Raw genomic sequence first — 25,863 nt, forward strand, 5'->3', positions numbered from 1 at the left:
TCTCAGATCATTTACTACAGTCTGTTTTATTACAAACTCTTCATCATCGTGCTGCATACAATGTGGAGTTACTACTGTGAGGATGAGAAGTGGCGTCGACTTTGTCTGTAGGAGAACAATGGAGCAGGTTAATGCTGGAGACTGTGCAGATCTCCATCGTTCCCGTCACCATCCCATTGTAGGCCTCCTGCCCACAGCCGCATTATGACTTTATACAGGTTCTAGACTGTACCGGCCATAATGGAGCCCCCATAGAAGTGTATGGGCCGTATTGTCCCTGCAGTATCGCGGAGTATTCTCGGCTTAGTATGGTGGCACTCCTTCTGTGCTGCGTTCTACGTCGGCCGGGAGTTGTGTTGAGCTGAAGTTGTTGTGTTTGTTGGGTACACTGTGTATGTTTCCCGCACATACCATCTCCCATGCCACGGTGCCGTGTGACCTGCTGCCCCAGTAACTGAGACCCTTACCGTGAATAGACTCAGGCGTCTTTTCTAGAGTGTTAGCTCTAGTGATCAGGGCAGGACCGGCCTCATGTGGGCCCTTGGGTTATAGTCACAATGGGCCCCCTCTACTCTTCCCTCTGCTTGATAGAACATGTTTACTGAGATGTCTATGGACCCGCTAAGCCCAGTGGGCCCTGGCATATCCCCGGGTTCACATAGTGCCGACACCCGGCCCTGATCATGGTTTTTGTGCTTGATACAACCTTGTTATCGTGAAAAATACCCAATTTTCCAGCTGTTATATAGGACACAATAAAATGACACAGAATTTTTATGAACTCTTATGAGGCGTCTTCGGCAAAGCTGAATTTCGATTTGGGAGCCTCACAAAAACTTTATTTTTTATGTGGAATGTGACAAAGTGTAAAAACAAAGACAAGAAACCAAGACCCAGATTATCGCAACGTCCCACAGGTAGATAATCAACTCATTCCTTTTCTGATCTGGTAGAGATCAGGCCTGTGCTTGGGACACAAGGTCAATCAGGGATGGGAAGGGTTCTCTACAGTAAGAGCACTGAGGATGTGGGGTGTTATCTCAGATTAGACCCTACCAGAACTACTTCCATTGTAAACCCCATAACCAGGCCCTGCATGCAGCGGAGGGGTAACCAGCATCAGGACCGCCAGCCGTTTCCCCAGCTTTAGGCCTCTAAGATCATGGGGATTTTCAGGCTGAACCTAAGACCTCCATCTGGTAACATTCCTTTAGTCCAGCACCGAGGACTCAGATTTTTTTGAACCAGTACAACATGGTGGGGTTCATGACTTTACGGGTCACCTCCTGCTCCGATGTCAGGTGACCTAAGTCTTATTGGATGTGAAGTCACAGGATCCTCTGCAGCTGAACATCAGGACTGGTCGTCTTCCCGGCTTCAGCGCCTCGGCCCTCATTTACATTAAGATGGAGACAGCGCAGGATATGAAGAGCCGCACTCTACAAGCCGCAACTCGTCAAGAAACCAAATTCACAGATGATCTGGAAACACGTCAGGATGGAAGGGAACTGACGGCGTTTAGAGCACTGACAGCCAGAAAACAAGACACTTCTCCCCAAATTGTAATAACGCTGGATGAAGGCGTCACGGAATGAGAAGACGGCACCCAGTGACCGCCACCGTGCATCCATCTTACTCAGCGCGGAGATTTCATGTGACAGCTTGTCCCACTGGAAGATTTCCATAACACTTGTCGGATGTTCCTTCTGTCTGCCGTGCGCTCTACAGGGGGCGCCGTGCGCAGGACTGGATGTGCTGCCTCCGAAAACACAAGTTCTTGCAGAGTTTATTCACAAATTGGCATCTGACCAGAAGGAAGAGATACAGCGATGTCCCCTCATGTGTGCCCCCTAGAGGCTTTTGAGGCAGTGGCGAGATACATGGCGTGTGCTGGCACCGGGTTATGATGTCATATAAAGCAGCATTGCACACTGTGACATCACAAGCTCTAACAGCCAATCACAAAGACTCGCACTCCTGGTCCTAGTGCTGATACTTGGGTCTCAAGTCCTAGAAGTTCATACACAGAAGACGCACTAATGATCACAAGTCACACAACCGTCTATTATATACTGTATTACGGCTACACATTTGGCATTATGAGATGTTGGGTGCACCCGGAGATTCCGACCTGCTGACATTGTATAGAATAGGACTGACCTCCTGATCGCCGTGTGGCCGCCCCTATGACACCTCCATGTCCGAGGGGCAGCGGCAGAATATAAACACTTGTACAAGCACCGTCATACCCTACAGCGCCCGAGGTAACACAGCAAGGCTGACTATAGCAGGTGCATCATGGGAGGAGGAGCGGGCCGTCCACACCAGCATTAACAGAGACCGCTCCTCCATTACAGGTGCATCATGGGAGGAAGAGAGGGGCGTCCACACCAGCATTAACGGACACCGCTCCTCCATGACAGGTGCATCATGGGAGGAAGAGCAGGGCGTCCACACCAGCATTAACTGAGACAGCTCCATGACAGGTGCATCATGGGAGGAAGAGCGGGGCGTCCACACCAGCATTAACAGAGACCGCTCCTCCATGACAGGTGCATCATGGGAGGAAGAGCGGGGCGTCCACACCAGCATTAACAGAGACCGCTCCTCCATGACAGGTGCATCATGGGAGAATACAGCATTGATGGAAGACACCTGCCTGGGCTCAGCTGCCGGTTGAGGGGTTAGAACCTGGATACATAGAAGAATTAGAATAATACATTTCACCGCGGCCGTCGAGGCCTAAAGCTTCAGCCCCTGCAAAGATTCTCCCTAAAAACTGCAGCATTTGACATCAGTTCAGTAAAACAATCATCATGAAGAAGACGCCATCATCCCGCAGATAAGTAGAATACTGGAAAAGTCTGAGGGTGGGGGCGATGAAGCATCACGTGGCTGCGCCCCCCCACAGTTACTGATCTACAATGGAGGCTGGAAGTCGTAACTCCCCCCGTGAGCGGATAGCACCAGATACCAGAGGCCGCTCCGTCCTCACACGTGGCTGGCAGCGTCTCCACCGTGGCACGGGGTTGTATTTGGAGCCTTCAGTAGAAGATTCAGGGTGACGTGCCGTCACCACGTCCAGGAGCAGCACTTGGGGATAGGCGCCCCGCACACTCGCTCGTGGCTTGCTTGGCTAGCTCTGAGGGAATTTCCCCGCTTTCCTGGAAGGCACGTAGGGCACCCGCAGGATGCTAGGAGTTTCCTCCATCACCCGGACCAGTAGGTTGTCTATGTAGTCCTCCAGCTCCCGGATGTGACCGTCTTTCTTCTTCAGCAGCTCTTTGTGCTTCACTAACTCTCGCTCCACCTCGGTGCGGGTCAAGTGGCTGTAGACGCCGGAACCCTGGAATGGATTCTGCTCCTATAAAGTAAATGTGAATATGATGTCATAACTGGGACAACAAAATGTCATCACAACATGTTTATCAGGAGCCATTCAGTCCCTGGTCCGTCACCTACTGAAGTCAGAGGACATTACTGTGCCCAACCCGTAAGGGGACAAACCATAAAGATGTCTAAATACAACCCCAGCTATTTCCAGGAAGACAACTCCCAGTAAAACTGGTCCAACAAAGTCCAGAACGGGGCCAGGAAGGGGGAGCGCAGTGATGGAGTTCAGAAGACCAGGGCGGGGCCAGGAAGGTGGAGCGCAGTGATGGAGTCTATTAGACCAGGACGGGGCCAGGAAGAGGGAGCGCAGTGATGGAGTCCTGAAGACCAGGGCGGGGCCAGGAAGGTGGAGCGCAGTGATGGAGTTCAGAAGACCAGGGCGGGGCCAGGAAGGTGGAGCGCAGTGATGGAGTCTATTAGACCAGGACGGGGCCAGGAAGAGGGAGCGCAGTGATGGAGTCCTGAAGACCAGGGCAGGGCCAGGAAGGTGGAGCGCAGTGATGGAGTCTAGAAGACCAGGACGGGGCCAGGAAGAGGGAGCGCTATGTGTGACATGGTCTCTCCGGCCCTCATTTGCCATTTTCAGTATGTTTCACATACTGTGTCACAAAGGATCCAGAGGTTTCCAAACCATCAGATTTTGCTAGTATTACAGTGGTTGTTGGGGAAGGGGGGTTATCGAGTGACGGGGGGGTTATCGAGTGACGAGGGGGTTATCGAGTGACGGGGGGTTATCGAGTGACGAGGGATTTTCGAGTGATGGGGGGTTATCGAGTGACGGGGGGTTATCGAGTGACGGGGGTTATCGAGTGACGGGGGGGCTATCGAGTGACGGGGGCTATCGAGTGACGGGGGGGCTATCGAGTAACGGGGGGGTTATCGAGTGACAGAGGGCGGTTATTGGGTTGTTTCTTACCCCCACATGGGGCCACAGTAAAGAGTACGGTCACAAGAGCCATGGTGATGTCTCTGCCTGGCACCCCATTCCTATGGCTGAGCCGGACCTGCTGTAATAACGAGTGTGTGGTTATATACAGTATATACACACATACACTGTATATAACAGAGGAGAGAACTTTCCTAAATGTGTCACTGCGGAGGATGGGCAGGAGCAGCAGAGAGGAGGATGATAGCGGCTGTACGCCTGGCGCTCCCTCCTCTTCACTCGCACACATCATTAAAAGCTGCAGGTGTGAGAGAGGTCCAATTACCAGTGATGGCTCCACCACAAGGACGCGCTCATTTACCGTGGGGCCATTACCGGCAGCAGAACCTGGATTACATGAGGAGTCACAGGAGGCGACACGCTGCGTCTACTCCGCACGTCTGGCCCCCGCCATGCCCCACACACAGGAGACGTCCTCTAATCCGGCATCAGTGATGTCTATGAACCTCCCGTGTAAGAATCTGCCGGCCTGTTCTCTGCCATTTATCAGCAGGAGCCAGATTAACAGATTATTGGATGCCGGATTAATGGAACTTCAGTCCCTTATGTATTTTTGTTTTGCATATTTGACTCCTCAACTTTCCTATTGTCATGAGTTTTTTTCGGTGGGATTTTGGGGATTCTACACCAACTTTCATTATTACACATTCGACCTGCAAGGGTCCGTTTGCTGCAGTTATGGAGAAGAACTGATCATCTCATATGCCCCAACATCAGGCGGTACGGCAGGTCGCCCTCTGCTGGCGATGGTGCCTGGACTCTCATGTGAAATCACCCTCCCCTCGTATTAATTGCAGTGCAACCAGCGTTAAATGGTGGAGATCAGCGGTTCCTCTGCATTTCACCACTTTGCCGTCCATGTACAGCGGATCACGAAAATGGACTGACTCTGATTTGGGAAAATTGAGTTTGGTCGCTGTGTCTTAACTAGAAAATAAGGGTACAAAGACTCAACACCCCCCATCCAGAGCCGCTGATCTATTTAACCCCACCCCCGACATAACTAATAATGTACCAATAATAACCGTCTCTCTATTCACCACCCAAGAGCAGCGGCATTATCTCCTGCTGACACAATCACATGACCGCGTCCTCCAGCTCCGCTCATTGTGAACGCGAGGTCATGTGATTGTGTCATGTGACAAGGTCTGGACAGGACTCGTGGCCTCAGGCTCTGCTCACACTGGCGTCTACATGATTTGGTTTTGTAAACCCCAGTAAGACGATTGAACCGCCATTCGGCATCAGCGTCCGCTCCGTCCGGTTTCCATGGCCTCTGATAGCAGAAAAGCGCAGTCTAATATCTACCCTGGAAATCAAAGTCCCCGTCATCAAAAACAGTCGCAGTGCAGCACTGAGCTCTGCTCTGCTGTATGATGGGTCGGGGTGGACGGCGATGATGATGACCCACAGCTGTCATCTAGGACAAGCACTCCCATCCTCCGCTCACCGCACTGGAAACATGGGAAGAAAGATGTAATTTACAGTCAGATAGACATGGAGGAGACCTGACACCAAGGAGAGAGATAAGGAGGAGACCTGACACCAAGGAGAGAGATAAGGAGGAGAGGAGGAGGCCTCATCCTCATCCAGGAATCTCACTTTTGTGTTTTCTCCAAGTTCCAATTAGGGCTAAAAGTAAAAACGAGCGGACACCATGGAGGAGGAGGATGGAGAAGATGGTGATCGGACCAGGAATCCCCAGCTGTGATGACAAGACCTCAGAAGAAGCTGGAAGAGATTCATGGGAAGAGGAGGCCAAAGACATGGATCTAAGATGTTACCACAAAGGAGAACAGATTGGAAGCCGCTGCTCAAACTCCCCCCCCCCCCCCCCAAACGAACACCAAGACCAGGCCAAGGGCAACCAAAAAACGAGAGGAGAAAACAGCCAGGGGCCCCGGAAACTGCAGAAGGCTAAAATAACGAATAACCGGGCGTAAAAAACCCAGAGTCAGCAACAGACTGCATATATCTACACCTCACCTGTAATACTGTATATAGAGTTACCTGTATCCATCAAGACCTCACCTGTAATACTGTATATAGAGTTACCTGTATCTAACGAGAGCTCACCTGTAATAATGTATATAGAGTTACCTGTATCTAACAAGACCTCACCTGTAATACTGTATATAGAGTTACCTGTATCTAACAAGACCTCACCTGTAATACTGTATATAGAGTTACCTGTATCCAACAAGACCTCACCTGTAATACTGTATATAGAGTTACCTGTATCTAACAAGACCTCACCTGTAATACTGTATATAGAGTTACCTGTATCTAACAAGACCTCACCTGTAATACTGTATATAGAGTTACCTGTATCTAATAAGACCTCACCTGTAATACTGTATATAGAGTTACCTGTATCCATCAAGACCTCACCTGTAATACTGTATATAGAGTTACCTGTATCTAACGAGAGCTCACCTGTAATACTGTATATAGAGTTACCTGTATCTAACGAGAGCTCACCTGTAATAATGTATATAGAGTTACCTGTATCCATCAAGACCTCACCTGTAATACTGTATATAGAGTTACCTGTATCTAACGAGAGCTCACCTGTAATAATGTATATAGTTACCTATATCTAACGATACCTCACCTGTAATACTGTATATAGAGTTACCTGTATCTAACGATACCTCACCTGTAATACTGTATATAGAGTTACCTGTATCTAACAAGACCTCACCTGTAATAATGTATATAGAGTTACCTGTATCTAACAAGACCTCACCTGTAATACTGTATATAGAGTTACCTGTATCTAACAAGACCTCACCTGTAATACTGTATATAGAGTTACCTGTATCTAACAAGACCTCACCTGTAATAATGTATATAGAGTTACCTGTATCTAACAAGACCTCACCTGTAATACCGTATATAGAGTTACCTGTATCTAACAAGACCTCACCTGTAATACCGTATATAGAGTTACCTGTATCTAACAAGGCCTCACCTGTAATACCGTATATAGAGTTACCTGTATCTAACAAGACCTCACCTGTAATACCGTATATAGTTACCTGTATCTAACAAGACCTCACCTGTAATACTGTATATAGAGTTACCTGTATCTAACAAGACCTCACCTGTAATAATGTATATAGAGTTACCTGTATCTAACAAGACCTCACCTGTAATAATGTATATAGAGTTACCTGTATCTAACAAGACCTCACCTGTAATACTGTATATAGAGTTACCTGTATCTAATAAGACCTCACCTGTAATACTGTATATAGAGTTACCTGTATCTAATAAGACCTCACCTGTAATACTGTATATAGAGTTACCTGTATCCAACAAGACCTCACCTGTAATACTGTATATAGCGTTACCTATATCTAACAAGACCACACCTGTAATAATGTATATAGAGTTACCTGTATCCAACAAGACCTCACCTGTAATAATGTATATAGTTACCTGTATCTAACAAGACCTCACCTGTAATACTGTATATAGAGTTACCTGTATCTAATAAGACCTCACCTATAATAAGGTATATAGAGTTACCTGTATCTAATAAGACCTCACCTGTAATAATGTATATAGAGTTACCTGTATCTAACAAGACCTCACCTGTAATACTGTATATTGAGTTACCTGTATCCAACAAGACCTCACCTGTAATACTGTATATTGAGTTACCTGTATCCAACAAGACCTCACCTGTAATAATGTATATAGAGTTACCTGTATCTAACAAGACCTCACCTGTAATACTGTATATAGAGTTACCTGTATCCAACAAGACCTCACCTGTAATACTGTATATAGAGTTACCTGTATCTAATAATACCTCACCTGTAATAATGTATATAGAGTTACCTGTATCAAATAAGACCTCACCTGTAATAATGTATATAGAGTTACCTGTATCTAACAAGACCTCACCTGTAATACTGTATATAGAGTTACCTGTATCTAACAAGACCTCACCTGTAATACCGTATATAGAGTTACCTGTATCCAACAAGACCTCACCTGTAATACCGTATATAGAGTTACCTGTATCTAACAAGACCTCACCTGTAATACTGTATATAGAGTTACCTGTATCCATCAAGACCTCACCTGTAATACTGTATATAGAGTTACCTGTATCTAATAATACCTCACCTGTAATAATGTATATAGAGTTACCTGTATCTAACAAGACCTCACCTGTAATACTGTATATAGAGTTACCTGTATCCAACAAGACCTCACCTGTAATACTGTATATAGAGTTACCTGTATCTAACAAGACCTCACCTGTAATACTGTATATAGAGTTACCTGTATCTAACAAACCTCACCTGTAATACTGTATATAGAGTTACCTGTATCCAACAAGACCTCACCTGTAATACTGTATATAGAGTTACCTGTATCTAACAAGACCTCACCTGTAATACTGTATATAGAGTTACCTGTATCCAACAAGACCTCACCTGTAATACTGTATATAGAGTTACCTGTATCCAACAAGACCTCACCTGTAACACTGTATATAGAGTTACCTGTATCTAACAAGACCTCACCTGTAACACTGTATATAGAGTTACCTGTATCTAACAAGACCTCACCTGTAATAATGTATATAATTACCTGTATCTAACAAGACCTCATCTGTAATACTGTATATAGTGTTACCTATATCTAACAAGACCACACCTGTAATAATGTATATAGAGTTACCTGTATCTAACAAGACCTCACCTGTAATACCGTATATAGTTACCTGTATCTAACAAGACCTCACCTGTAATACTGTATATAGAGTTACCTGTATCTAACAAGACCTCACCTGTAATACTGTATATAGAGTTACCTGTATCTAACAAGACCTCACCTGTAATACTGTATATAGAGTTACCTGTATCTAACAAGACCACACCTGTAATAATGTATATAGAGTTACCTGTATCGAACAAGACCTCACCTGTAATACTGTATATAGAGTTACCTGTATCTAACAAGACCTCACCTGTAATAATGTATATAGAGTTACCTGTATCTAACAAGACCTCACCTGTAATACTGTATATAGAGTTACCTGTATCTAACAAGACCACACCTGTAATAATGTATATAGAGTTACCTGTATCTAAGGAGAAATCACCTGTAATACTGTATATAGAGTTACCTGTATCTAACTAGACCTCACCTGTAATACTGTATATAGAGTTACCTGTATCTAATAAGACCTCACCTGTAATACCGTATATAGAGTTACCTGTATCTAACAAGACCTCACCTGTAATACTGTATATAGAGTTACCTGTATCTAACAAGACTTCACCTGTAATACTGTATATAGAGTTACCTGTATCTAACAAGACCTCACCTGTAATACTGTATATAGAGTTACCTGTATCTAACAAGACCACACCTGTAATAATGTATATAGAGTTACCTGTATCGAACAAGACCTCGCCTGTAATACCGTATATAGAGTTACCTGTATCTAACAAACCTCACCTGTAATACTGTATATAGAGTTACCTGTATCCAACAAGACCTCACCTGTAATACTGTATATAGAGTTACCTGTATCTAACAAGACCTCACCTGTAATACTGTATATAGAGTTACCTGTATCCAACAAGACCTCACCTGTAATACTGTATATAGAGTTACCTGTATCCAACAAGACCTCACCTGTAACACTGTATATAGAGTTACCTGTATCTAACAAGACCTCACCTGTAACACTGTATATAGAGTTACCTGTATCTAACAAGACCTCACCTGTAATAATGTATATAATTACCTGTATCTAACAAGACCTCATCTGTAATACTGTATATAGTGTTACCTATATCTAACAAGACCACACCTGTAATAATGTATATAGAGTTACCTGTATCTAACAAGACCTCACCTGTAATACCGTATATAGTTACCTGTATCTAACAAGACCTCACCTGTAATACTGTATATAGAGTTACCTGTATCTAACAAGACCTCACCTGTAATACTGTATATAGAGTTACCTGTATCTAACAAGACCTCACCTGTAATACTGTATATAGAGTTACCTGTATCTAACAAGACCACACCTGTAATAATGTATATAGAGTTACCTGTATCGAACAAGACCTCACCTGTAATACTGTATATAGAGTTACCTGTATCTAACAAGACCTCACCTGTAATAATGTATATAGAGTTACCTGTATCTAACAAGACCTCACCTGTAATACTGTATATAGAGTTACCTGTATCTAACAAGACCACACCTGTAATAATGTATATAGAGTTACCTGTATCTAAGGAGAAATCACCTGTAATACTGTATATAGAGTTACCTGTATCTAACTAGACCTCACCTGTAATACTGTATATAGAGTTACCTGTATCTAATAAGACCTCACCTGTAATACCGTATATAGAGTTACCTGTATCTAACAAGACCTCACCTGTAATACTGTATATAGAGTTACCTGTATCTAACAAGACTTCACCTGTAATACTGTATATAGAGTTACCTGTATCTAACAAGACCTCACCTGTAATACTGTATATAGAGTTACCTGTATCTAACAAGACCACACCTGTAATAATGTATATAGAGTTACCTGTATCGAACAAGACCTCACCTGTAATACTGTATATAGAGTTACCTGTATCTAAGGAGAAATCACCTGTAATACTGTATATAGAGTTACCTGTATCTAACTAGACCTCACCTGTAATACTGTATATAGAGTTACCTGTATCTAATAAGACCTCACCTGTAATACCGTATATAGAGTTACCTGTATCTAACAAGACCTCACCTGTAATACTGTATATAGAGTTACCTGTATCTAACAAGACTTCACCTGTAATACTGTATATAGAGTTACCTGTATCTAACAAGACCTCACCTGTAATACTGTATATAGAGTTACCTGTATCTAACAAGACCACACCTGTAATAATGTATATAGAGTTACCTGTATCGAACAAGACCTCACCTGTAATACTGTATATAGAGTTACCTGTATCTAAGGAGAAATCACCTGTAATACTGTATATAGAGTTACCTGTATCTAACTAGACCTCACCTGTAATACTGTATATAGAGTTACCTGTATCTAATAAGACCTCGCCTGTAATACCGTATATAGAGTTACCTGTATCTAACAAGACCTCACCTGTAATACTGTATATAGAGTTACCTGTATCTAACAAGACTTCACCTGTAATACTGTATATAGAGTTACCTGTATCTAACAAGACCTCACCTGTAATACTGTATATAGAGTTACCTGTATCTAACGAGACCTCACCTGTAATACTGTATATAGAGTTACCTGTATCTAACAAGACCTCACCTGTAATACTGTATATAGAGTTACCTGTATCTAACAAGACCTCACCTGTAATACTGTATATAGAGTTACCTGTATCTAACGAGACCTCACCTGTAATACTGTATATAGAGTTACCTGTATCTAACAAGACCTCACCTGTAATACTGTATATAGAGTTACCTGTATCTAACGAGACCTCACCTGTAATACTGTATATAGAGTTACCTGTATCTAACGAGACCTCACCTGTAAAAATGTATATAGTGTTAGCTATAGACACAGTGGAGTCCCATTATTATGAGCAGCAGGTAATATCCAGAGTACCCGCCGTGTGCAGCACTGACAGCAGTAGACGGGCGTGGAGTGATCAATAAGGTGCCGGTCGGTGGTCTCCGGTATCTGGCGCCTCGTTGACTGCAGAACATCCCACATTTGCTGGCGGGTGCGTAGGGGAGGATCCATAGACCGAACAAAACGATCGAGGTCCCACAGATGATGAATTGGGTTCAGGTCTGGAGAAGTAGGGGCCAGGGAAGTACTTGGAGGTCTTGGTCGTGCTCTTGCAGCCGCTGTCGGACATTTCCGGCCGTGTCACATGTCGCATTGTCTTGCTGGAACATTGGAAGATTCCTCTGCCCCACGGAAGACAATCAGCATGTATGGGGGGGGGACGGGGACGTGATCTGCAGCGATGGATTTATACCCAAATCTCTTCAGAGCCTTCCACATGGATGAGTGGCCCAGAGGACGCCATGAAATAATCCCCCGACCATAATGCTTATACCACCGGCTCGTGTTCTTCCAGCAATGGCTGCCGGGGGTTTGTTCTCTGATGTTTCTCGCCTGACGCCAACGTCCATCCGTTCCATGAAGCAGAAAACGTGACGGAGAAGACGACCCTTCACCAATCATCGGGGGTCCAATTCTGATACTGCCGAGCAAACGGAAGCATTTTTTTCCGCTGCAGCTTTGTTACATAGGAGCCGTGACCACCCGTTGGTTTTCGGAGCCCATACGCAGTCGGGTTCGCTGTTGTATTAGACGCACGTCTGGTCGCCCCCTGGTTGATATTCACGGTGAGCTGCTCCACTGTAGCGCGTCGTACGGCCCTCGCGCACCTTCGTAGCCGACGTTCACCTCTCACATCAATGGCACGTGGCGCTCCGCAGTTTCCATGTTGGTTATTCCCAATAGCGCCATTTGTCCTCTCACGATTCACTGTCACCACAGCAACACGCGAACAATCCACAAACTGCGCTGTGTGAGAAATACCGCCACCCTGGCCCGAAAGCCGATAATCAGCCCTTATTACATCTCTGATAAATCTCCCCTGTTACCCATGACGACGAGTGATATGTGATCCGACTATCGCACCCCTTATATACCCATCAAGCCGCCCACACATCACTGCCTTCATGTGCTACACGCTGCCGACGTGGACAGCAGGAGATGGCCATAATAATGGGACTCCACAATGTACAACGTAATCTCATTTGTGATATTGTCTATAGTGTTACCTGTATATAAGGAATCACCTGTAGTACCTTATATAGAGTTACCTGTTTATAAAGTAATCTCTCCTTTTTTACTGTATATAGAGTTACTTGTATATAACGAGACCTCACCTGTAATACTGTATATATAGTGTTACCTGTATATAACATCATCTCTCCTGTTTTACTCTTTATAGTGTTACCTGTATATAACAAGACCTCACCTGTAATACTGTATATATAGTGTAGCCTGTGTATAAGGAGACCTCACCTGTAATACTGTATGTGTTACCTGTGTCTAATGAGACCTCCCCTGTAATATTGTATATAAAGTTACCTTTATACAACACCTGTAATACTATAGATAGTGTTACCTGTATATAACTAGACCTTACCTGTAATACTGTACATAGAGTTACCTGTAAATAACATGACCTCACCTGGTATATTGTATACAGTGTTACCTGCGTATAGGACACTAGTCAGTATGAGTCATATAGTCTTATCTACAAGCTGCAAAAACCCCAGTAGAGAATATGAGAGGGGGCCGCCTGATGCACTGAACCCTCCCTGCCATATATCTATTTATGCATACGCTGCTATCCTCTTGAGGATTGGATAAGCCTAGTCATATCATATATATATATGTCAGGTGGTCCTCACCTGTGGTCTGTACAGAGTGGGGTACATCTCCAGCCCTCCGCTCGTCCTTCCCAATTGTACTGTGATATCAGATGAGGAAACCATTGTATTGGAGCTGAAAGATAAAGAACACGGACTATTAATTCCACGGAGGAAAAACTCCAGAGACACGGAGGAATAACTGCAGAGACACACGGAGGAATAACTGCAGAGACACACGGAGGAATAACTACAGAGACACACGGAGGAGTAACTACAGAGACACACGGAGGAGTAACTACAGAGACACACGGAGGAATAACTACAGAGACACACGGAGGAATAACTACAGAGACACACGGAGGAATAACTCCAGAGACACACGGAGGAGTAACTACAGAGACACACGGAGGAAAAACTCCAGAGACACGGAGGAATAACTGCAGAGACACACGGAGGAGTAACTCCAGAGACACACGGAGGAATAACTACAGAGACACACGGAGGAATAACTACAGAGACACACGGAGGAGTAACTACAGAGACACACGGAGGAGTAACTACAGAGACACGGAGGAGTAACTACAGAGACACACGGAGGAGTAACTACAGAGACACACGGAGGAATAACTCCAGAGACACACGGAGGAATAACTCCAGAGACACACGGAGGAATAACTCCAGAGACACACGGAGGAATAACTCCAGAGACGCACGGAGGAGTAACTACAGAGACACACGGAGGAGTAACTACAGAGACACACGGAGGAATAACTCCAGAGACACACGGAGGAATAACTCCAGAGACACGGAGGAATAACTCCAGAGACACGGAGGAATAACTCCAGAGACACGGAGGAATAACTACAGAGACACACGGAGGAATAACTACAGAGACACACGGAGGAATAACTACAGAGACACACGGAGGAGTAACTACAGAGACACACGGAGGAATAACTCCAGAGACACACGGAGGAATAACTACAGAGACACGGAGGAATAACTACAGAGACACGGAGGAATAACTACAGAGACACACGGAGGAGTAACTACAGAGACACACGGAGGAATAACTCCAGAGACACACGGAGGAATAACTCCAGAGACACGGAGGAATAACTCCAGAGACACGGAGGAATAACTCCAGAGACACGGAGGAATAACTCCAGAGACACACGGAGGAATAACTCCAGAGACACACGGAGGAACTACAGAGACACACGGAGGAATAACTCCAGAGACACGGAGGAATAACTACAGAGACACACGGAGGAATAACTACAGAGACACACGGAGGAATAACTACAGAGACACACGGAGGAATAACTCCAGAGACACACGGAGGAATAACTACAGAGACAGACGGAGGAATAACTACAGAGACACACGGAGGAATAACTCCAGAGACACGGAGGAATAACTCCAGAGACACACGGAGGAATAACTCCAGAGACACGGAGGAGTAACTACAGAGACACACGGAGGAATAACTACAGAGACACACGGAGGAGTAACTACAGAGACACATGGAGGAATAACTCCAGAGACACACGGAGGAATAACTCCAGAGACACACGGAGGAGTAACTACAGAGACACACGAGGGAATAACTCCAGAGACACGGAGGAATAACTACAGAAACACACGGAGGAATAACTACAGAGACACACGGAGGAGTAACTACAGAGACACGGAGGAGTAACTACAGAGACACACGGAGGAGTAACTACAGAGACACACGGAGGAATAACTACAGAGACATGGAGGAATAACTACAGAGACACACGGAGGAATAACTACAGAGACACACGGAGGAATAACTACAGAGACACACGGAGAAATAACTACAGAGACACACGGAGGAATAACTACAGAGACACACGGAGGAATAACTCCAGAGACACACGGAGGAATAACTCCAGAGACACACGGAGGAATAACTCCAGAGACACACGGAGGAATAACTCCAGAGACACACGGAGGAATGACTCCAGAGACACACGGAGGAGTAACTCCAGAGACACACGGAGGAATAACTCCAGAGACACACGGAGGAGTAACTACAGAGACACACGGAGGAGTAACTACAGAGACACACGGAGGAATAACTACAGAGACACACGGAGGAATAACTACAGAGACACACGGAGGAATAACTACAGAGACACACGGAGGAATAACTACAGAGACACACGGAGGAATAACTACAGAGACACGGAGGAATAACTACAGAGACACACGGAGGAATAACTCCAGAGACACACGGAGGAATAACTCCAGAGACACACGGAGGAATAACTCCAGAGACACACGGAGGAATAACTCCAGAGACACACGGAGGAATAAATCCAGAGACACGGAGGAATAACTACAGAGACACACGGAGGAATAACTACTGAGACACACGGAGGAATAACTACTGAGACACACGGAGGAATAACTCCAGAGACACACGGAGGAATAACTACAGAGACACACGGAGGAATAACTACAGAGACACACGGAGGAATAACTACAGAGACACACGGAGGAATAACTACAGAGACACACGGAGGAATAACTACAGAGACACACGGAGGAGTAACTCCAGAGACGCACGGAGGAATAACTACAGAGACACGGAGGAATAACTACAGAGACACACGGAGGAATAACTACAGAGACACACGGAGGAATAACTACAGAGACACACGGAGAAATAACTACAGAGACACACGGAGGAATAACTACAGAGACACACGGAGGAATAACTACAGAGACACACGGAGGAATAACTACAGAGACACACGGAGGAATAACTCCAGAGACACACGGAGGAATAACTCCAGAGACACACGGAGGAATAACTCCAGAGACACACGGAGGAATAACTCCAGAGACACACGGAGGAATAACTCCAGAGACACACGGAGGAATAAATCCAGAGACACGGAGGAGTAACTACAGAGACACACGGAGGAATAACTCCAGAGACACACGGAGGAATAACTACAGAGACACACGGAGGAATAACTCCAGAGACACACGGAGGAGTAACTCCAGAGACACACGGAGGAGTAACTACAGAGACACACGGAGGAATAACTACAGAGACACACGGAGGAATAACTCCAGAGACACACGGAGGAATAACTCCAGAGACACACGGAGGAATAACTCCAGAGACACACGGAGGAATAACTCCAGAGACACACGGAGGAATAACTCCAGAGACACACGGAGGAGTAACTACAGAGACACACGAGGGAATAACTCCAGAGACACGGAGGAATAACTACAGAAACACACGGAGGAATAACTACAGAGACACACGGAGGAGTAACTACAGAGACACGGAGGAGTAACTACAGAGACACACGGAGGAGTAACTACAGAGACACACGGAGGAATAACTACAGAGACATGGAGGAATAACTACAGAGACACACGGAGGAATAACTACAGAGACACACGGAGGAATAACTACAGAGACACACGGAGAAATAACTACAGAGACACACGGAGGAATAACTACAGAGACACACGGAGGAATAACTCCAGAGACACACGGAGGAATAACTCCAGAGACACACGGAGGAATAACTCCAGAGACACACGGAGGAATAACTCCAGAGACACACGGAGGAATAACTCCAGAGACACACGGAGGAATGACTCCAGAGACACACGGAGGAGTAACTCCAGAGACACACGGAGGAATAACTCCAGAGACACACGGAGGAGTAACTACAGAGACACACGGAGGAGTAACTACAGAGACACACAGAGGAATAACTACAGAGACACACGGAGGAATAACTACAGAGACACACGGAGGAATAACTACAGAGACACACGGAGGAATAACTACAGAGACACACGGAGGAATAACTACAGAGACACGGAGGAATAACTACAGAGACACACGGAGGAATAACTCCAGAGACACACGGAGGAATAACTCCAGAGACACACGGAGGAATAACTCCAGAGACACACGGAGGAATAACTCCAGAGACACACGGAGGAATAAATCCAGAGACACGGAGGAATAACTACAGAGACACACGGAGGAATAACTACTGAGACACACGGAGGAATAACTACTGAGACACACGGAGGAATAACTCCAGAGACACACGGAGGAATAACTACAGAGACACACGGAGGAATAACTACAGAGACACACGGAGGAATAACTACAGAGACACACGGAGGAATAACTACAGAGACACACGGAGGAATAACTACAGAGACACACGGAGGAGTAACTCCAGAGACGCACGGAGGAGTAACTCCAGAGACACACGGAGGAATAACTCCAGAGACACACGGAGGAATAACTCCAGAGACACACGGAGGAATAACTCCAGAGACACACGGAGGAATAACTCCAGAGACACACGGAGGAATAACTCCAGAGACACACGGAGGAATAACTCCAGAGACACACGGAGGAATAAATCCAGAGACACGGAGGAGTAACTACAGAGACACACGGAGGAATAACTCCAGAGACACACGGAGGAATAACTACAGAGACACACGGAGGAATAACTCCAGAGACACACGGAGGAGTAACTCCAGAGACACACGGAGGAGTAACTACAGAGACACACGGAGGAATAACTACAGAGACACACGGAGGAATAACTCCAGAGACACACGGAGGAATAACTCCAGAGACACACGGAGGAATAACTCCAGAGACACACGGAGGAATAACTCCAGAGACACACGGAGGAATAACTCCAGAGACACACGGAGGAGTAACTACAGAGACACACGAGGGAATAACTCCAGAGACACGGAGGAATAACTACAGAAACACACGGAGGAATAACTACAGAGACACACGGAGGAGTAACTACAGAGACACGGAGGAGTAACTACAGAGACACACGGAGGAGTAACTACAGAGACACACGGAGGAATAACTACAGAGACATGGAGGAATAACTACAGAGACACACGGAGGAATAACTACAGAGACACACGGAGGAATAACTACAGAGACACACGGAGAAATAACTACAGAGACACACGGAGGAATAACTACAGAGACACACGGAGGAATAACTCCAGAGACACACGGAGGAATAACTCCAGAGACACACGGAGGAATAACTCCAGAGACACACGGAGGAATAACTCCAGAGACACACGGAGGAATGACTCCAGAGACACACGGAGGAGTAACTCCAGAGACACACGGAGGAATAACTCCAGAGACACACGGAGGAGTAACTACAGAGACACACGGAGGAGTAACTACAGAGACACACGGAGGAATAACTACAGAGACACACGGAGGAATAACTACAGAGACACACGGAGGAATAACTACAGAGACACACGGAGGAATAACTACAGAGACACACGGAGGAATAACTACAGAGACACGGAGGAATAACTACAGAGACACACGGAGGAATAACTACAGAGACACACGGAGGAATAACTACAGAGACACATGGAGGAATAACTCCAGAGACACACGGAGGAATAACTCCAGAGACACACGGAGGAACTACAGAGACACACGGAGGAATAACTCCAGAGACACACAGAGGAGTAACTACAGAGACACACGGAGGAATAACTACAGAGACACACGGAGGAATAACTCCAGAGACACACGGAGGAATAACTAAAGAGACATGGAGGAGTAACTACAGAGACACACGGAGGAATAACTACAGAGACACAGAGGAATAACTACAGAGACACACGGAGGAATAACTACAGAGGCACACGGAGGAATAACTCCAGAGACACGGAGGAATAACTCTAGAGACACACGGAGGAGTAACTACAGAGACACACGGAGGAATAACTACAGAGACACACGGAGGAATAACTCCAGAGACACGGAGGAGTAACTACAGAGACACACGGAGGAATAACTACAGAGACACACGGAGGAGTAACTACAGAGACACACGGAGGAGTAACTACAGAGACACACGGAGGAGTAACTACAGAGACACACGGAGGAATAACTCCAGAGACACACGGAGGAATAACTCCAGAGACACACGGAGGAGTAACTACAGAGACACACGGAGGAGTAACTACAGAGACACACGGAGGAGTAACTACAGAGACACACGAGGGAATAACTACAGAGACACACGGGGGAATAACTACAGAGACACACGGAGGAATAACTCCAGAGACACGGAGGAATAACTACAGAGACACACGGAGGAATAACTCCAGAGACACACGGAGGAATAACTCCAGAGACACACGGAGGAATAACTCCAGAGACACACGGAGGAATAACTCCAGAGACACACGGAGGAATAACTCCAGAGACACACGGAGGAATAACTCCAGAGACACACGGAGGAATAACTCCAGAGACACACGGAGGAATAAATCCAGAGACACGGAGGAGTAACTACAGAGACACACGGAGGAGTAACTACAGAGACACACGGAGGAGTAACTACAGAGACACACGGAGGAGTAACTAAAGAGACACACGGAGGAATAACTACAGAGACACACGGAGGAGTAACTACAGAGACACACGGAGGAGTAACTACAGAGACACACGGAGGAGTACATACAGAGACACACGGAGGAGTAACTACAGAGACACACGAAGGAGTAACTACAGAGACACACGGAGGAGTAACTACAGAGACACACGAGGGAATAACTACAGAGACACACGGAGGAATAACTACAGAGACACACGGAGGAGTAACTACAGAGACACACGGAGGAATAACTACAGAGACACACGGAGGAATAACTACAGAGACACACGGAGGAGTAACTACAGAGACACACGGAGGAATAACTACAGAGACACACGGAGGAGTAACTACAGAGACACACGGAGGAATAACTCCAGAGACGCACGGAGGAGTAACTACAGAGACACGGAGGAATAACTACAGAGACACACGGAGGAGTAACTACAGAGACACACGGAGGAGTAACTACAGAGACACACGAGGGAATAACTACAGAGACACACGGAGGAATAACTACAGAGACACACGGAGGAGTAACTACAGAGACACACGGAGGAATAACTACAGAGACACACGGAGGAATAACTACAGAGACACACGGAGGAATAACTACAGAGACACACGGAGGAGTAACTACAGAGACACACGGAGGAATAACTACAGAGACACACGGAGGAGTAACTACAGAGACACACGGAGGAATAACTCCAGAGACGCACGGAGGAGTAACTACAGAGACACACGGAGGAGTAACTACAGAGACACACGGAGGAGTAACTACAGAGACACACGAGGGAATAACTACAGAGACACACGGAGGAATAACTACAGAGACACGGAGGAATAACTACAGAGACACACGGAGGAATAACTCCAGAGACACGGAGGAGTAACTACAGAGACACACGGAGGAATAACTACAGAGACACACGGAGGAGTAACTACAGAGGCACACGGAGGAGTAACTACAGAGACACACGGAGGAGTAACTACAGAGACACACGGAGGAGTAACTACAGAGACACACGGAGGAATAACTCCAGAGACACACGGAGGAATAACTCCAGAGACACACGGAGGAGTAACTACAGAGACACACGGAGGAGTAACTACAGAGACACACGAGGGAATAACTACAGAGACACACGGAGGAATAACTACAGAGACACACGGAGGAATAACTCCAGAGACACACGGAGGAATAACTCCAGAGACACACGGAGGAGTAACTACAGAGACACACGGAGGAGTAACTAAAGAGACAGACGGAGGAATAACTACAGAGACACACGGAGGAATAACTACATAGACACACGGAGGAGTAACTACAGAGACACACGGAGGAGTACATACAGAGACACACGGAGGAGTAACTACAGAGACACACAGAGGAGTAACTACAGAGACACACGGAGGAGTAACTACAGAGACACACGAGGGAATAACTACAGAGACACACGGAGGAATAACTACAGAGACACCCGGAGGAGTAACTACAGAGACACACGGAGGAATAACTACAGAGACACACGGAGGAGTAACTACAGAGACACACGGAGGAATAACTACAGAGACACACGGAGGAGTAACTACAGAGACACACGGAGGAATAACTCCAGAGACGCACGGAGGAGTAACTACAGAGACACACGGAGGAGTAACTACAGAGACACACGGAGGAATAACTCCAGAGACACACGGAGGAGTAACTACAGAGACACACGAGGGAATAACTACAGAGACACGGAGGAATAACTCCAGAGACACACGGAGGAGTAACTACAGAGACACACGAGGGAATAACTACAGAGACACACACGGAGGAATAACTACAGAGACACGGAGGAATAACTCCAGAGACACACGGAGGAATAACTACAGAGACACACGGAGGAGTAAATACAGAGACACACGGAGGAGTAACTACAGAGACACACGGAGGAATAACTCCAGAGACGCACGGAGGAGTAACTACAGAGACTCACGGAGGAGTAACTACAGAGACACACGGAGGAATAACTCCAGAGACACACGGAGGAGTAACTACAGAGACACACGAGGGAATAACTACAGAGACACGGAGGAATAACTCCAGAGACACACGGAGGAATAACTACAGAGACACACAAGGGAATAACTACAGAGACACACGGAGGAATAACTACAGAGACACGGAGGAATAACTACAGAGCTATTGTATTACAGTAGCAGCAAAGTGGATGAGACTTTAATAAATGGGTTTACTTCACAGAGTGGCCGTCACCTCTTTTTCCAGGTCATAGGCTTCATGTCTGGTTTCTGGATGTTTCTGGACATCTCTGGCAGTAAATAAATGTTCTGTACCTGTGTACGCCAGCGAGCTCTTCACGTGCCCTCATCTCACATTATATGCTGCCAATGCCGTGTCCAGCGCCGCAGATTTCTTTAATTACCTAAACTCCATCTCCCAGGGTCTGGCTAATTACCCCTTTCCTGTCCCCAGCGACCTCGCTAATAACTTTTCTGGGTTCTCAGTCGAGGTTCTGACGACACTTTCAAATTAAAGGCATTTTCTACATTTACACCTGTCGCCAGCTGCAAATTGAGAAATTTTCACATCAGCTGATTAGGAAAACGGTTCGTCTCCTCGTAATAGAGCGACGCTGGGCGGAGAACATAGAGACATTCCTGTGATATATATGCAGCCATTCTATGATAACCCCAAAGACTCCTCACCCCAAAGACTCAGAACTTTGGGGAAATATACTGTACAGAAAGAAACAGAAAATGGCGCTGGCCACATGGCTGGCGGCACAGTGAAGTCTGAGGAGGGTGTGAATAGAAAAATAGAAGGGAGATTGAACCTGGAGGACAAGGACTCAATAAAGGACAGGTGGGCAGGTTTAGAGGGGGTTTGTAGGGCAGGTAAGAGAGCACAGTCCAGGTTAGTCTTACCTCAGGACACGAGTTTCTCACCCTCTTATTCTTTGATTACAGTTTTCATGTCTGGTCTGAGATCGCAAACCCTTCACTTGCCCAGTGGTGGTTGTTTTGGGCCACATTGAGCATACCACAGGTTTACCGGCAGGGTGACTCATGGGGGGGACAGGCTGTGCGAAAAGTTATGATTTGGGCAGGCCATAATAGTTACAAAGGTTGGTCGGGGCAACCAAAAGGCTACCTGGGGGCCAGATGGGTATGAGCGGACACAACTGGCACTAAAATCGGGCAGCCAGACTGGCAGACAGGTATCACAATCAGTCAGGCTCCATAATTGTATGGCGCCTCGGCGAGCAGCAATACTTCTAGGGGACAATCCCTGTGTCATATTATCACGCAAAAATATTATCACATGGAATGTGTGAGCAGAAAACCTCTATAGGTGATCTTTATATAAGAGGTGCAGTATGGAGCGGTCTATCGGTGCGGTTTATGGGTCTGTGCTACGGCTGTGCATGAGTACGTGGAGATTTTTGCTGTTAAATGTTAGGAGCGGAGCCCACATTTATCATTAATGTGCCCTGATTACCGTAGCTCTGAAGTGTGGCTTCCCAACCGGAAGGGATTGGTGGACTCATAGCTCGTCGTCTGTTGGGTGACACCTTCGGAGGTTCTGCCTTCAAGAGTCCAGTCAGAGATGTCCTGGCTGTGCCGCTCAAGTCTCTTTCCTTCCTTCTTGCCAGTCACTCTCTCGAACAAGCTGACCTTCTCCTTCTTCTTCCCATCTTTCTTCCCGTCGGTTATTTTGGAGAAGAACCCAGATGTGGCCGACCTCTCCCAGCCCTCTGTGCGCTCGTCCCCTGGGGCCCATTGTCTGGGCAGTGTGGCAAATTTCTGAGGCAGTGAAATGCTGGAAACTGGGTCTTTGTTGTTTCCACCAGTGCGGTTCACTTCGGGGTCCCTGCTTTCTGGGGGGTTTTCTTTTGAGGTGTCGACATTCATTGTTCTTCTGTGAGGAGAATTAAGACATCCTGGAAGAGAGTGACGACATGTGAGAGACCAGAGAGAAGATGGACACAACAGTAATAAAGGTCAGGAGGCAAAACGAAGGAAAAACAGGGGAGCTTTACCAAGGTAATTAGGCCAGTGTATCACTGCGTTTCTACATACGGGTTTGCTATAAATATGAAGAACCCGACACTGTTACCGACACAAAAGACCTTTACTGTTCAGCTCGTATAAGGGGGACATTTATTAACGTTTTCTGTCACTTCCCCTTATAAAAAAAAAGTGTCTATGAACATCTTCAGAGAGAACCTGCTGCACCATAGACTGGGCACCTCCTGCGAGCTGTGGCACAAGGTGCCCTAAACATGCCCCAATGTCCATCAGTGGATCAGTAATATGAAGAACCTACATAATGGCAAGTAGAGGGATGTAGAGAGTAAAGTCTTCCAGACCCCGGTCTCTTCTGATATCTAGAACATGGATAATAATGACGTCTACACCGTTATCAGCAATACAGGACATGGATACAGGGGAGTAATGAGCACGCGATGTAGAGAGCAGAGGCCTCCAGACCCCCGACCCTCAGATAGATCAGACAGTAAACGCTCAATAATAGGAGTAAGAAACACGGAAAATAGTGACATCCAGAGCGTAACCCCCAATGATATAATGAGGTTTAGAACACGACCTGTAATAAGAACATAAACAATGGTGAGTCGTGAACATGGATAAGGCTTCGTTCGCGTCAGGACTCCGTTCATGGGTTACGTCTGAGCTTTCCGTCAGGGGAACCAATGAACAGAATCCAAACTGAAACAAACGGAAACCATATCATTCCGTTACATCAACATTGATTTCAATGGTGACGGATCCGATGCAAATGGTTTCAGTTTGTCACCGTTGTTTAAAGGTTTCCGTTGTTTAGATGGACTCAATACATTAGTCGACTGCGCTATTCATTCCGTCAAAACGGCGGAACCTTACCCAACATGGACAACCGTTAGTTTCAGTTTGGATTCTGTTCATTGGTTCCCCTGATGGAAAGCAGCGAAGTAACCCATGAACGGAGTCCTGACGCAGACGTGAACGAAGCCTTGTAGAGACGTTTATATTATAGTAACACCAGAGAATGAACAATGACGGGGATTACAACGACAATAGACATTAGTAATGAGGATCACAGGTAGGACCTCTCATCTAATAACATGGAAGGATGGAAGGCCGGTCACCATGTTGTGCTGCCGCCAACTCACCGTTCTCTTCTGCAGAGCTGATGGAGTCTAAAGTCTGTTTAGCTGGGAGTCCCCCAGAGCCGAGCCGAGAGGAAGGAGGACCATATAAATCTGACATGGAGTGAGCCGAGGACAGGCGCTGGGGTCCCAGGAGGAATGGCTTCTTGGGCTTACTCTTGATGTGGATGTCGGGCTCTTCGGAGTCACAGACGCTGTGCCGCTCACTGGTGCTGCTGGGAATGATGGCCGATGACGTGTCCGATCCATCCGCCTTCCTTCCTTTCATCTTGTCCTTAAGACGTGCAAATGGAGAACGAGTCTTGTCCTTCATTGAGAGGTCAAACATACTGGCTGTCATGTTATTTCTCATAAACTGGACGCTGACCTTCAGCTCTCCTCTGTCCTTGCTTCTCTTCCCTTGCTTTGACTCCAGCTTGTACCACCTGCATTATATACATAGAGTGTTAGGAACAA

At 46.2% G+C, this 25,863-nt stretch overlaps 1 protein-coding gene across 1 annotated transcript; it reads right to left on the reverse strand.

Annotated features, from left to right (window-relative positions):
- Positions 1–779: 779 nt before the first annotated feature.
- Positions 780–25,863, reverse strand: RAB11FIP2 (RAB11 family interacting protein 2). Its single transcript, XM_075842732.1, has 4 exons — positions 25,411–25,863; positions 23,739–24,180; positions 13,800–13,893; positions 780–3,364 (listed from the first exon to the last, which is right to left on the reverse strand). The coding sequence occupies exons 1-4, from the start codon at positions 25,757–25,759 to the stop codon at positions 3,137–3,139; spliced, it is 1,113 nt and encodes a 370-aa protein (XP_075698847.1). The 5' UTR covers positions 25,760–25,863; the 3' UTR covers positions 780–3,136.

Source organism: Rhinoderma darwinii, chromosome 11 (genome assembly GCF_050947455.1).
Source record: "Rhinoderma darwinii isolate aRhiDar2 chromosome 11, aRhiDar2.hap1, whole genome shotgun sequence".
Taxonomy (NCBI): Eukaryota; Metazoa; Chordata; class Amphibia; order Anura; family Rhinodermatidae; genus Rhinoderma; species Rhinoderma darwinii.